A 13,648-nucleotide genomic window follows, 5' to 3' on the forward strand; every position below is an offset into this window, starting at 1 on the left:
AACATGGCCACCTCAGCCTTTTAGCCTGGTTTGCCTTAAACCCACTCCTGAACAAGTTTTGGAGCTGCTGATGCTAGCCTGAGCAGTGCAGGACTGGCTGCTGCTGCCCCTTAGTGTCATGGTAGAGGTAAGGGGATGCTGATTGTACCACTAACAAGCAGGTTCTGGGTTTGAATGATTACATAGTGTGTTTCCGGCAGTTGTTGGATGGCATTAGAGGGATTGTGGCCAACAGGGGGAGTATGTGTGCTCCTGTTTTGGAAATTGCTTTGAAAGGGTCTTTTTAACTTGAGACTAAGATACTACTTGTAAAAGTCTAGGTGCAGAATTTCCAGCTTTATATATTAAGACATTTTTATTGAGTTTGGTTTTTCAATACGGGGGTGGGGGTTAAACCTAGGACTTCATGCAGACCAGGTGAGTGCTCTGCTCTTGAGCAGTACTTCCAGCTGTCTTGTTATTTTGAGACAGGATGACACTAAAGTGTCCAGGTTGGCCTTGGATTTGTTCTGTAACTATGACAGGAACTTGCCACCTTTTACTTCTGTCTCCTCAGTGGCTGGAATCTGGAATCACAGGTTTGTGTCCCCAGGGTCAGCAGGCACTGAATGTCATCCTCATTACTATGCTGAAGCATAGTGACTAAGACAGTTGTCCTGGCCCAGAGCTGTCACTCACACAGTGCTCTGTTGGGGACCAACAGCTGTGGCTCCCAAAGACCCTTCAGAACCCAGACGATTGCTTCTTCTAGGCCTCTCCAGCTGTGTTGTGTGTCTCATAGCCTTTCTGTGTGTGGCCCGGTGGTAAGCATGTCTTCTCCCTCCCTCTCAGGTTTGATGCTGACAGCTGTACCTACTACTTTTACTGGTACTCACGGGCTGCCTGCGCTGTGAGGCCTCAGGAGGTGAACATGGTGAATGGAACGCTCACCAACCCTGTGACCGGCAAGAGCTTCAGCCTCGGGGAAATTTATTTTAAGTAAGTGAAAGATTGCCTCTTTGGCACTGACACACATTCAGAGTGAACAAAACTGTAAGTCTTGCCCTGAAGGCATGCTGCCAGATAAGCAGTCTATGCTTCAGTTACAGTTGGGAAGTGATCAAGTACAGCCTAGACCAAGCAAAAGGATTGCTTCTTTGTCATTTGACACTCAGTGGTGAATTCATTATAAAAAGCAGCTTCCCTCTCCCCACACTGCTGGGAAGCCCGGGGGCTGGAGCCAAGGCTCTCGGAACATGCAGAGAACAAGGAATCTTCTGGGCTGACCAGCATGTTAGATAAAGTAAGGTCCATTTCTTAGCAGTGTTCATGGGTCCTACAGCCATGCAGGGCAGAGTGCACTGCATGTGTTGTTCACAGTGTGTGATAGTGCAGTCATTCCAGGAGGTGACACTGGACAAGCAGGTGACTGAAGCCTTGTCTGGCTGGATCGTGCAGAGGAAGGAAGGAGTATGACCACTATTTTCCTCTGCCTCAGGCTGTTCAGCGCCTCTGGGGACATGAGAACCAATGGGGACAATTACCTGTATGAAATCCAGCTCTCCTCCATCACCAGCTCTTCTAATCCTGCATGCTCTGGTGCCAACATCTGCCAGGTGAAGCCCAATGACCAGCACTTCAGCAGGAAAGTAGGCACCTCTGACATGACCAAGTACTACGTCCAAGGTAACTTGCTGTTTCCTGTCAGTGGTTTGTGTACAGCTTTTCAAAGGGAGAACTTCAAATGCTCATCCACAAACCCACTGCATGGAAATCTCAGACTGATTTCAGCTCCCTTTATGAGCTAGTGCTACTCTGGTGGGCAAAGGCAGGAGACAGTCACAAGTCACACTCTCACTGTGGCCCGGCATTAACATGCTACTTTCTCATTTAGAAACTGCAAGGAATGTTAGAGAATGGCAAAGAGGGAGCTGGCTCAGTGGGTAAGGGGGTAAGGTCCCGGCTGCCAAGCCTGAAGACCTGAGTTTCATTCCTGAGACCCACATGATAGAGGGACACACACACACACACACATACACACGCGCGCGCACACACACACACACACACACACACACACACACACACACACACACACACACAGGACGGAGGAATCCTGGCAAGCTGAGTGAGATAGGTGTGGGAAGGTTGTAGATGGCACCAGTCATTCTTGTGCTCATGTGACTATGTTCCTGGCAGGTCACATGTGTATTCTATATTTAAATAACTTATCATTTAACTTATAATTCCTGTAATTTGTTTTTTGAAGTGTGTGGCCCTACTAACTTTTAAAATTGCATTTCCAGATGGTCAAGAGAACATGGGCTGATAGAGTGAGGTTAGATCAGGGTCCCTTCATTTCCACCTAAGTCCCATTTGGAAATGTGATTGGACACTCTTAGAATTAGCTGGAAGCTATTGTCTTTATGCATGCAGTTGATCACAGTAAATGTTTAGACAGTAGTCACCAGTGTCAAGATGCTCATGGAAGGGGTAGGGTCAGGTACAGCCCTTCCTCTGGCCTCCCTTGTGGATCTAGGATGTGCTGCAGCCATCTCCACAGTGATGTGTGAGGTCCTACATGTATTGCTGGCCAGCTGTGTTTGTTCGCTGAGCCTCAGAACTCAGGACCTTGATGGATTCAAGTGTCTAGGCACAATTAGTTTGTGCCCTGGTGGTCAGTCTCACTTTCCAGGTAGAAATGAGACCTCCTGGCCATCCACCATAAATCCTACTAGCAGCCAATGGGGTTAAAGCTGTCACTTGCTTAGGGCCTAATGAATGCTGTGAAGGCATAGTGCACACATGGGGACTTGGAAGGGTTTGCACCTTTACCATTAAGCCTGTGCCAACTTTGACAGACCATGAAAGCATCCACTTGGTGGATGCTAATGATACTGTGGTATCTCCTTTCCTGTGTGACAGATGGAGATCTGGATGTGGTGTTTACCTCTTCCTCCAAGTGTGGAAAAGATAAGACCAAGTCTGTTTCTTCCACTATCTTCTTCCACTGTGACCCCCTGGTGAAGGATGGGATCCCAGAGTTCAGCCACGAGACTGCTGACTGCCAGTACCTATTCTCCTGGTACACTTCAGCTGTGTGTCCTCTGGGGTGAGTGTGATACCCATGTCCTTGTCATGTGACTGTTCAAGAGTAAGCATGTGTGTGTCTCCTAGGTGTAGCCCTGGGGAGGATATAGATGTGGAAAAGATTGGCTGCCATCTGGTCTGTGGCATGGTTACCATTGCTCTTTGTCCCAAGTAGTATTGACTATGCTTCCCTCAGCTGTTGGGGAGCAGGGCTGGCTGTACCTCCTTCAGCATTCTCTGTATGCGCTAGTGTCCATTTGACATGGCAAAGCAAATGAGAAACTCTCTCTGAATGCCTCAAGAGTGCATTCCAGAGGCTGGGTTTGGTGGGCATCAAGGGGATTGTGCTTCTGTTCTGAGGCCTCCAGTCCAGAGAGGGAGGAAACTGGTAGTCTTGTGTCTGGGGCCATATTGCATATGGAAACTAAAACCCATTTATTTGTAAGTAATCCTTAGTTTCAATGAAAAATGGTACAATTTGAAGACATTTTAGAGCCAACCTGTCTTAGATATCTATCCCCTCTACCCAGAAGCCCTGGAGCTAGGTCCTAAGGTGGCCCAGTATAAGAAGCTCTGCTTTTGCCTGGCCCATAGGGTTTTGCAGGGCTGGGCAGACCCACAGGAAATGATGTCCTTGGCTGGTCCACATCTTCAGCTCCTGGTATTTATTTCCTGATCCCTAAAGCCGTACGTACCATCTGCCAGTTGGCCTGTTGCTGACTGCTTTAAATGCAGCCTCAGGGCATTCTACACATTATTTTCTGTGTCTAGTGGATCATGTGTCCTGGGCTAGGGCTTACTCACCTGCTGTTTGTTCAGTAGGGGCAGGTTCCTGGACCCTGGATTCCTGGGAGTGTTGTTATACACAGTTCCTGACATAGCATCCTCTCTTCCCTTGTGATTTCTTTCTAGTGTGGACTTTGATGATGAGAATGCTGGGCCAGAGTATAAAGGACTCTCAGAGCGGAGTCAGGCTGTTGGGGCAGTCCTCAGTCTTCTCCTGGTGGCACTGACTGGCTGTTTGCTTGCCTTGCTGCTTCATAAGAAGGAGAGAAGGTAAGGTGGGCAGCATAGTAGGAGGACTGGGTGGGGCAGGGCCAGGCTGGGCAGGGCTGGGCTGGGCTGGGTAGGGCCAGGCTGGGCAGGGCTGGGCGGGGCAAGTAGCACATCAAATCTTGGACACAGGCTTGGGTTTTGAGCCTGACACAGCAAGCATCTAGATTCAGAATTCCAAAACGTAGTCACTATTGCCTTTTAAGGTCTCCATTTCCATGACATGGCATGAGATTGTCCAGAACTTTGACATTGTCCATAGATGCCGATGTGGTTCTAGTTCACACCGGGTGTACACACCACAGGCTTCCTTCTCACTGGTGCTGGTTGGTCTAAGACAGGTGGGCTATGTGTGAAGCCCAAAAACTAATAAGAAATTAAGAATCTTATGTGAGCAGACTTTTATACTGATCAGCTGACCCTCCTCCATGTCACAAAAAGTGAGCATTAATTAAGCACCTTCTGTATGTCAGGCATGCTCTCCTCAGATTTTTATGTCACAAGTTAGGCTCTTGGGAAATGGTTGAGGGTATTGACCAGAGCCAACCACGCTCAGAAATGAACTCAGAGGCAGGGCTGGGGCTCAGGAAGAGCAATGGGTGTGTATTTGTGGGAGACAACATCAGAGAAGTCTGGGCAAATGGAAAGTGTGTTCCTATTGCCGACCTTGTGAATCTTGAGGTGCAGTGAGACTCATTCGTCTGCCTCGTGCTGAGCCCTGAGGTTCTGGTTTATGCCTTCACAGTTACTTCTTACTCATCCCAAATGCCTCACCTGGGGAGGGCTGTGTTTGTGGGACACAGCCCTTAGGAGTTACATAGACTAGACTCAGGGCCAGCCAGCTGGGTCCCTTGTCTCTGCTCATTCTGCTGTGGTCTCCATTTTGACAGGGAAACTGTGTTAAACAAGCTGACCAATTGCTGCAGAAGAAGCTCGGGCGTGTCCTACAAGTACTCAAAGGTATTGTGCACTGAGTGGGGCAGCTGCTGGCTGCAGGGCTGCCCGTGCTGCCCGAGCCTATCCTGCATGCTGGGAAAAGTATGTTGGTGGCTTGGCACTGGGAAGAAACCTCTCACCCTGACACCACTTCTGTGGACTTTCTGCCTTCAAGTTTCTCGAAGTACAGTTGCAGCTGATTTCCTTTAGATCATCTGATAATCTACCCTGTTCCCAGGCTTTGGGTAACTTTTTTTTTAAAAAAAAGAAAGAAAGAAAGAAAGAAAAAAAAAAGCCATAGTGATGGAATTTCTGTATTCTCGGCATTTGGGTGATTTCAGATAAACTTTGATAAACTTTGAAAAGAGGCCACAGATGTGCTGCTAGCTTTCATACATACTGCCAAATCATTTCTTAAAGTAAATTGAGGCTGGGAAGATGGCATGGTTGGTAAAGTGCTTTCCTCTAGGACCCATGTTTTTAAAACAAAACAAAGCAACAACAACCACAACAACACAAACCACATGTTAGAGTCCCAGCCAGTAGGGTATTCAAAGCTGGTGGAGCTCTGGGCCTGTGTGGCAGCCAGCCAGCCTTGCCTGCTGTGAGCTCTAAGCCAGTATGAGACCTTATCTCAAAACCAGAACAAAACAAAAGAACCAAGGTGAATTGACACCCAAGCCTTCCCTGTGCGCGCGCACTCACAGCATACACATGGATAAATACAATTTAAAAGTTAAATGTCCTGATATAAGCCCTTCCTGTGGCTTCTCTGACACACTGGATGCCCAGTCCTTAGTACACAGTGGCCCAGGAGAGTCCCTGTCTGCCAGAACTGCTGAACAATCATGAGCCCGTCAGGTCCCGTCTGCCTGGCCTGCTCATTTGGCTGTGCCTCTCCTGCCCCACAGAGAGGTCCTAGGGTAGCCTGTATCAGGAGAGCTCTCCTGCAGCAGACAGCTATCTTTGCTGAGTCTCATGGTCTCTGCTTTTGTTTTCTGTCAGGTCAGCAAGGAGGAGGAGACAGATGAGAATGAGACAGAATGGCTGATGGAAGAGATCCAGGTGCCAGCCCCAAGACTAGGCAAGGATGGGCAGGAGAATGGCCACATCACCACCAAGGCGGTGAAAGCAGACGCTCTCACTTCCCTGCATGGAGATGACCAAGACAGTGAGGATGAGGTCCTGACCATCCCAGAGGTGAAAGTTCACTCAGGCAGAGGAGCCGAGGTGGAAAGCTCACAGCCCCTGAGAAACCCACAGCGCAAGGTCCTGAAGGAAAGGGAGGGTGAGAGGATGGGGCTGGTCCGAGGTGAGAAGGCCAGAAAAGGGAAGTTCAGACCTGGACAGCGCAAGCCAACAGCCCCTGCCAAGCTGGTGTCCTTCCATGACGACAGCGATGAGGACCTCTTACACATCTAACTCCGTGGTGCCTACAGGAGAAGGTGGAGCCATGGACAGCCAAGCACCTCCAACCAAATAAGACTTCAGCTCGATGATGCGTCTGTCATTTTGCCTTTAACAAAACTGCTTCAAAGGGAAGAGTTTCTGTAATGGGGGAGAGGATGGGGGAGGTGGGCACCACTCCTTCATGATCGTTTACAGTCAATGGAACAAGGTGTTGCTTGAATCGGCCAAAGGGCGGTACTTCGTGCCCAGGGTTTTGCCCCAAGTCCTCACTTACGATCATAGCTGCTGTGTGCTTCCAACAGGTGCCCAGGCCACATGCATCTCACAACAGAGGGCTGTGTTTGAAAAAAACCCTTGCTGCTTTAGACCCTACGGGGTAACCATTTATATTTTTAGCATTGTAATTCTCTCCCCTATTTATTGACTTTGACAATTACTACTCAGGTTTGCGAAAAAGGAGAAAAACAAAACAAAACAAAACCAGTTTCTTCTGCCAGCAAGGGCATAAGGTGAAGCTGGCAGTCTGCTGGAGCCATTGTACGGGGCTCCTGAACTGGTCCTTGATGCACACTTTAGTGAGCTGCAGTATTCTATTCTTCGCTTTGCATTTTGTAAGGGCACACACACATGCACAGGTCCCCGAGTGCCTAGGTTTGGGAAGACCCGCCTGCTCCGTGCCCTACCTCATCTCTGTAGTTGCAGCTCTTTGCACGAATCCCACTGGGTGTTGCTTTTGCCAGCTGGTGAGTCCCAGCACGTCACCCAGAGTGGGTATTTGTGCACGCAATGGAGTAGAGGCTCTTGGGGAGGAGCTGCTCTTCAGGTTTGGGCTGTAGGTCTCATCTCTTCAGGTTCTCATAATGCCACCTTTACTGTGCTTTTTGCTTTTTTTTTAAGGGGGAAAATGTTTATCACCCATTCGACCTATAAGAAGCCTTAATTTGCACAGGGTGACTTACAGACACCGTGAAACACGGTGGGCCAGTGTTGTGTGTGGGCTGTGCTAGGGCAGAGTCCCAGGATGGAAGGGCAGGCCCAGTCCACTGGCTGTGGATTCTTTCTTGATGTGTTCAATGACTTCTCACATTATAGAGTTGTAGATAGGTGATATTTACATACCCAAAAGCAAAGTACCCCGCAGAATTTCTTGGTTTATGCCTGATTTTGCTAGCTTGTTTGATTTTACATTGAGTGTATTTTTAAAAATTGATTTTTCTCTTCATTTTTAATCAACTTTACTGTAATATGAAGTATTCAATTTCAATAAAAATAAATTATTAACTAGGTGTAAGTGATTTACCCCACCCTCACCCCCAATTATGATGACTTCTGAGCTGGTGGCCACTCTGAGCTGGCTTTTGCTTCTGTTTGCGTTTCAGAAGGCATTCGCCTTTGGGTTTTACGTGAGTGTCCTGTAATGTGACTCCACACCTTTCCCTGGAGCCGCTAAGTTTGTCTTCAGCTTTACCTGGATCTCAGGGCTACATTCTCCCCACATAAGGCTCTGCTTCTCTGCTCTTCCCATCTGTCTGCCAAAGCAAAACTGCCATTCATTTCCAGTGGCCAGAAAAGCCCAAGTGAATGCATGGTTTGCCACCTTGACTCACTGAGAGTTGACTCGGAAGCAGAAAGTCCCCATGAGTCGCTTTTTGCTGTCTGAAGTGTCTGTTGACCAGTTAGATACCAGAAACAGTTCAAGTGTGCCACTCTGCATGCCTAGGGTGTGAATTGTCTGTGTCCTGTGTGTGTGTGTGCTCTGTACACTGCCAACCCACCTTGTAGACAGTAGTCATGTGAGTTGTCAGATCAGCTCTGCTGTGGTGCTTATATATAAACTGGTCCCCCGACACACATACTCTTGAGATGGTAACCTGCCTACTGGAGCCTAGAACAACTTCTTGCTCTGAAGCCATAGATGACCCTCTGCTGCCTTTGGAAGTTCATCTGAGTGCTGGGGTTATACACGTATGTTACCATGCCCATGTCTTGTGGTGTTTTGGTATAAGGCAAGCTCTGGCATTCTCTCCAGGGGCTACTCTTCCAGCCATTCTCCCCTCCTGTCCGTACACGGGGCATTTGCAGAGATCCATTGCCACTTGGTAAGCTCAGTGGCAGAGTAAGGTTCTGCTCCTTCCCTGAGGGCTTAGCTCTGGCCCTCAGTTGGGAAGAGGGGATGCTAAGAGGTATGGATACTTTGGCCCTGACTCCTCTCTCCAGCCTCTTGAGAATATAGACCAGTGACCTTTGTCAGCTGTTGGTACAGGATCTTTTAGCCATACCTACCTGACAGCAAATAGGAGAAACCAGAATCTTTCTCTCTCTCTCTCTCTTTTTTTTTATTTTAGCAAGGTTTTCTGTGCTTCCTCTTTTGAGTGTTGAATACTGAGATGGAATGAGTGGAGAGCAAAGGGTGATGCAATCCCTTGCCAAGGAAATCATGGAGGAGTGGAAACGAGGCCGTTATCAGGGCACGTGGAAGTCACAGTTTCTCCCACTAAACAATACTACACAGCCAAGTCCTTAGGAAGGGCTGCACATGGCCTGTTAGAATACCTGCAGATAATAGTCAAGAACCCATGGCCTATTGCTCCCTTCTGCCCCCCACCCCCCAAGAAGAATCACTGCCCTCAGAGCCCGTCGGAAGGGTGGCATAAAGGACACAGACTTCTTAGAAATCCTATTTCAGCCTCTGAGGGGCACTGGATCTTAGGCTGCCCATGCTGTGTGTTTTGTGTATCTTGTCTGGGCTCCATGCTGACCCCACTCTGGCTGAGCTTGTAGGTTCTAGATAACAGTTCTGCCAGAGCAAGACCACATAGTCATTTGGTTCCAGGGAGCAGGCAAAGCACAGAGGCACAGCGCTCACACTGATGTGAAGAGAATGGAGCTGCCTTTGCACAAAGCCTAGAGAGGGCCAAGCAGCTGCTGAGCCAGTCTCAGCAGAAGTTAAAGTTTCAGAAGCTGCCTAGCATGGAAAGGGAAAATAGATGATAGAGCCAGTGATACTCAACAAAGGAGGAAAGAGAAGCTGCACCCTCACCTCTGGTCTGTGGTTACACAGGATAAAGAATGCCTTCTCAGTTGTTTGATGAAGTTTCACCCCTGACTACCATCACTGGGCATCTAAGCGTGTCATTCCTACAGATCAGGACCCTCTCTGTGACTCCAGTGCCACACCCAGTGTGAGCATGGGCACATCACACTGCAAGCCTACTAAAGCCAGGGTCCTGCTGGGGGTGGAGATTAGTGAGGAGCTTTGGCCTTTGGCACAGTGAAGAGCTGAGTGAAACTGCTGCATCCAGATGCCTTATCTTGAGTTGCCTCAATCTGGAAAGTTCTTAAATTGGTAGGATCTTGTCCCATGACTTCTTTTCATCGCCCTGCTCAGATTTCATCTACTCCAGCACACACCTTAAAGCCAGGTGTGTTGGCATCCACTTACAGTCCCATTGCTGGAAAGGCACCACAGAAGGATCTTTGGGGCTTGCTGCTGAGCCAGTCCGAGGGCATTGAGACACCTACCATCCCTGTCTAGCTGAGAGTGACAGAAGACACATACCGTTGACCTCTGGTCTCACACATGTGAATGTGTGGAAGAACACACTTGTACACATGGGTCCAACAAACTAGAAACAACGTGTGGTGATGCATATTTGTCATCCAGCACTTGGCTGAGGAACAAGGTTCAGAACATCTAATCAACTTCAGTTGCATTTATAGCAAGTCTGTCTTTGTTAGGGTTTCATTGCTGTGAAGAGACACCATGACCAAAGCAACGCTTATAAGGAAAACATCTAATTGGGGCTGGCTTACGGTTTCAGAAGTTTAGTCCAATAGTGGGGAAGCCTGGCAGTATGTAGGCAGGCATGGTGCTGGAGAAGGAGCTGAGAGTTCTGCATCTTGATTCAAAGGCAACCAGGAGAGACTGAATCTCTCCAACAGGTAGCCAGGAAGAGGTTCCCTTAAAGCGCACCCACCAACAGTGGGGGACACACTTCCTCCAACAAGGCCACACCTATTCCAACAGGGCCACACCTCCTAATAGTGCCACTTCTCATGGGCCACGCATCTTCAAACCACCACAGTCTATCTACATTAGATATTATGCTCATGATATATACATTAGATATTACATTAGGCTATCTCAAAACAACAGCAGTGGCAACAAAGTCGTGGAGGGAAATGACAGGACAGAGGGAAACTGCCTGGTTCCCATCAGCTTCCTTGCTGAGTCATGGCTGATTTTTTCCCCTTTAGTGTGGATGTTCCCCAAACCCTCAGTTCTGCATGACTGGGTCATTTTGCGGATGGCCTCTGGGAAGGTCACCTGGATTTTTGGGTCACACCTAGAGCACCCTGGGAAACCAGTACTTCATAGGATCCAGGCTTGCCCTCGAACCTGGCTTCTTCCTTTCCAGATGAGTCCAGCTTCTATTCTTGTTCCTGTACTTACTTCAAGCCCCCACCCCCACCCCCACCTCTAACGCCCCTACCCAACCCACACTCCTATCCCTTCCTTGGCTCTAGGAGGTAGCATCTGGGGGTCACTTTCCAACAGTGGGGAAGGTACCCACATGGAATTTGTGTCTAGAGCTGATGCATAGGAAGTTTTGGAAAATGGGTCACTGATGTCTGGGTAGTTCATGAATTACTGAGACATGACTCAGGGCAGGTGACTTGTGACCTTTGTGTATATATAACAAAACACTGCAGACTAGTCATGTCTAAAGGAAGCAGGTTACTTTGGGCTCACAGTAGAGGCTGAAAAGTCCAAGAATATGTATGGAGCTAGTATGGCCCCGTGCTGCTCACTCATGCCAGAAATAAGGGCCAATGGACACACATGAAAGAGAGGGGAAAAAGATACTGGATGCTACATAGTAGCCTGTTCTTATAACTAAGCCTGTCTCTTGGGAATAACCTTAATCTTAGGGACCCAAATGGCCCTTTCACAGGGGTAGTCATCGGAAACATATTTACATTGCAATTCATAACAGTAGCAAAGCTGCAGTTATGAAGTAGCAACAACAATAATTTTATGGCTGGGGGGGTCAGCAAACATGTAAAGAGGCACAGCATTAGGGAAGTTGTGAATCGCTGCCTTAATCCCTTCATGAGGGTGCAGCAGCATTACCCAGTATCTCTTAAATACTGCCACACCTCAATACCATTCCATTAACAGTTAAATTTCAACCTGAGATTTGGCAGAAAAACACATCCAAACTATATCATCAGCCCTTCTGGCTTTGGGTTCTCACCTACAATGTGGAGTTAACCTGGGAATTCATCAGAGCATGGGTCCCTCTCAGGAAGGAGTCTTGCAATTTAAATTGCCTAGGATATCGGGCCATTTGCATGTGGACTAGAACCATAGACCTGGGTAAAGATAAGGGGAACCACATAGGCTAAGAAAGCCCCCTCCTGCCCGTCCCTGTCCAAACAAAAGACAGAAGGCCTGAGCATAGCTCCTCTCAGACCAGGGAAGCTATAGTCTATGGATAAGTCAGAAGTGGGCATGGGGCCACTTGTGGTGTGGGGGGGTGTGGGGACAGTGAGGGGTGCTGATTTCTATTCTTGTCTTCTAGTATGTGTTCAAAGTGGGACCTTTGCATCTTGGCTAGTTTGCAGACATCCACAGGACACCTCCAGGGAAGTGTGTATCTTGGGGGCTCAGAAAAGACAATTATCCTGCTCAGAGTTAACTCATTGACTGCTCTTTGGGGTGGGGCTTTGCATATGCCTTCCTTCTGTCCTTCTCATCCTATCCCTCATGCTTACCTTCCTACTTTCCTGCCTTTCTCCATTCTCCCAGGATGTGCTCAGCCCTTCCAGTAGAGCCCCATAGGCTGAGCTCTTATGAAGAGGAAGAAAGCTGATGGAGAGGGAGGAGCTACGGCACTGCCTTACGTGGAGTACCCTCTGAGAAGACCGGCTAGTAGACACCTAGGCAGGAGGGGACCAGCTCTGAGTTCCTTGGAGCAAAGAACCTTGGAAGCTCAGGAACTCCTAAGTCTGTCGGCATGTGTAAGCTGCGTGACTTTTCTGTTCGTGTGATAAAATACCATGACTGAAAGCAGCCCAAGGAAGGAGTTTATTTTGGCTTCTGGATGCAAAGAGGTGGAGTTCTTCATGACACAGAAAGCATGGTGGCAAGAACACAAAGCTGGCTGATCATATATTCCTCTACATACAGGAGAGAGAAAGAGAGAGAGAGAGAAGGAGAGAGGGAGGGGGAGAGGGGGAGGGGGAGGGGGGAGAGGGAGAGGGAGAGGGAGAGGGAGGGAGGGAGGGAAGGGAGAGAGAGAGAGAGAGAGAGAGAGAGAGAGAGAGAGAGAGAGAGAGAGAGAGAGAGAGCAAAGCATGTGCAAACACACAGGAAGTAGGGTGAAACTATAGTCCCCTCAAAATCTGTTCCAGTAATGTTCTCTCTGTCTCTCTCTGTCTCTCTCTCTCTCTCCCTCTCCCCCCTCTCTCAGCTCCACTTCCTAAAGTTTCCATAACTTCCCCAAACAGAATGACCAACAGGGAACCAAGTGTTTAAGTACATCCCCTATGGGAGATATTTCTCCTTTCAGCCACATTTAGCCTCTGTCACCCAGGGATCTGCAGTCATGTCACAATGCAAAATACTTATAATCCAACTCAAAAAGCCACATAGTCATTAATAATCTCAACACTTTAAAAGTCCAACGTCTCTGCTGACACTTAAGGCAATTTCTTAATAGTGATCCCTTATAAAAGAGAAAACAACAACAGCAAATCATATACTTCCAATATACAGTGGCACGAATATACATGGATATACACTGGGGAGAAGTGGGGCATAGTAAGGAAAGATTAGACCAAAGCTAAAAACAAACAACAAAACAAAAATCAGAACAAACCCCCAATCCTCTGTGTTCACTATCTGGACCTTCAGTTTCAAAGGGCCCACATGACTCCTTCCCAAAGCTGCCTGTAACATATATGTCTCTCAGACTGGTTCCACTTCTTGTACCAAGCTCTGATTGACAGATGTCTCATGGCTCTGTCATCTCCAACTTCTTGGAGTCTCTACCAATATACAGGCTTTACCCTTACAGCTTCAAACAATGGCCTCTCAGTGAGTGCCTTCTTGAGATTTAGATGCAGCCATGAGCTCCCTTGGCTACGCCAAACCACAGGAGAAGAGCCCACAGCTCCC

The 13,648-nt window shown here is 48.2% G+C and overlaps 1 protein-coding gene and 1 long non-coding RNA gene across 2 annotated transcripts in view; both read left to right on the forward strand.

Moving 5' to 3' along the window:
• The window catches only part of Igf2r (insulin like growth factor 2 receptor), an 86,713-nt gene extending 78,962 nt beyond the window's left edge, over positions 1-7,751 (forward strand). Inside the window, exons 43-48 of the mRNA XM_031350826.1 lie at positions 832-978; positions 1,478-1,665; positions 2,902-3,088; positions 3,979-4,122; positions 5,010-5,079; positions 6,061-7,751. Of these exons, the coding sequence (XP_031206686.1) occupies positions 832-978; positions 1,478-1,665; positions 2,902-3,088; positions 3,979-4,122; positions 5,010-5,079; positions 6,061-6,477 (1,153 nt within the window). The 3' untranslated portion in view covers positions 6,478-7,751. The remainder of the gene's footprint in view (positions 1-831; positions 979-1,477; positions 1,666-2,901; positions 3,089-3,978; positions 4,123-5,009; positions 5,080-6,060) is intronic.
• Positions 7,752-9,718: 1,967 nt separating this feature from the next.
• LOC116076850 lies at positions 9,719-12,530 on the forward strand. The gene is made up of 2 exons (XR_004113111.1): positions 9,719-9,811; positions 12,278-12,530. It is a non-coding gene; the product is annotated as an uncharacterized LOC116076850 (long non-coding RNA).
• The last annotated feature ends 1,118 nt before the right edge of the window (positions 12,531-13,648 follow it).

This window comes from Mastomys coucha, unplaced genomic scaffold (assembly GCF_008632895.1).
Source record: "Mastomys coucha isolate ucsf_1 unplaced genomic scaffold, UCSF_Mcou_1 pScaffold5, whole genome shotgun sequence".
Classification (NCBI taxonomy): Eukaryota; Metazoa; Chordata; class Mammalia; order Rodentia; family Muridae; genus Mastomys; species Mastomys coucha.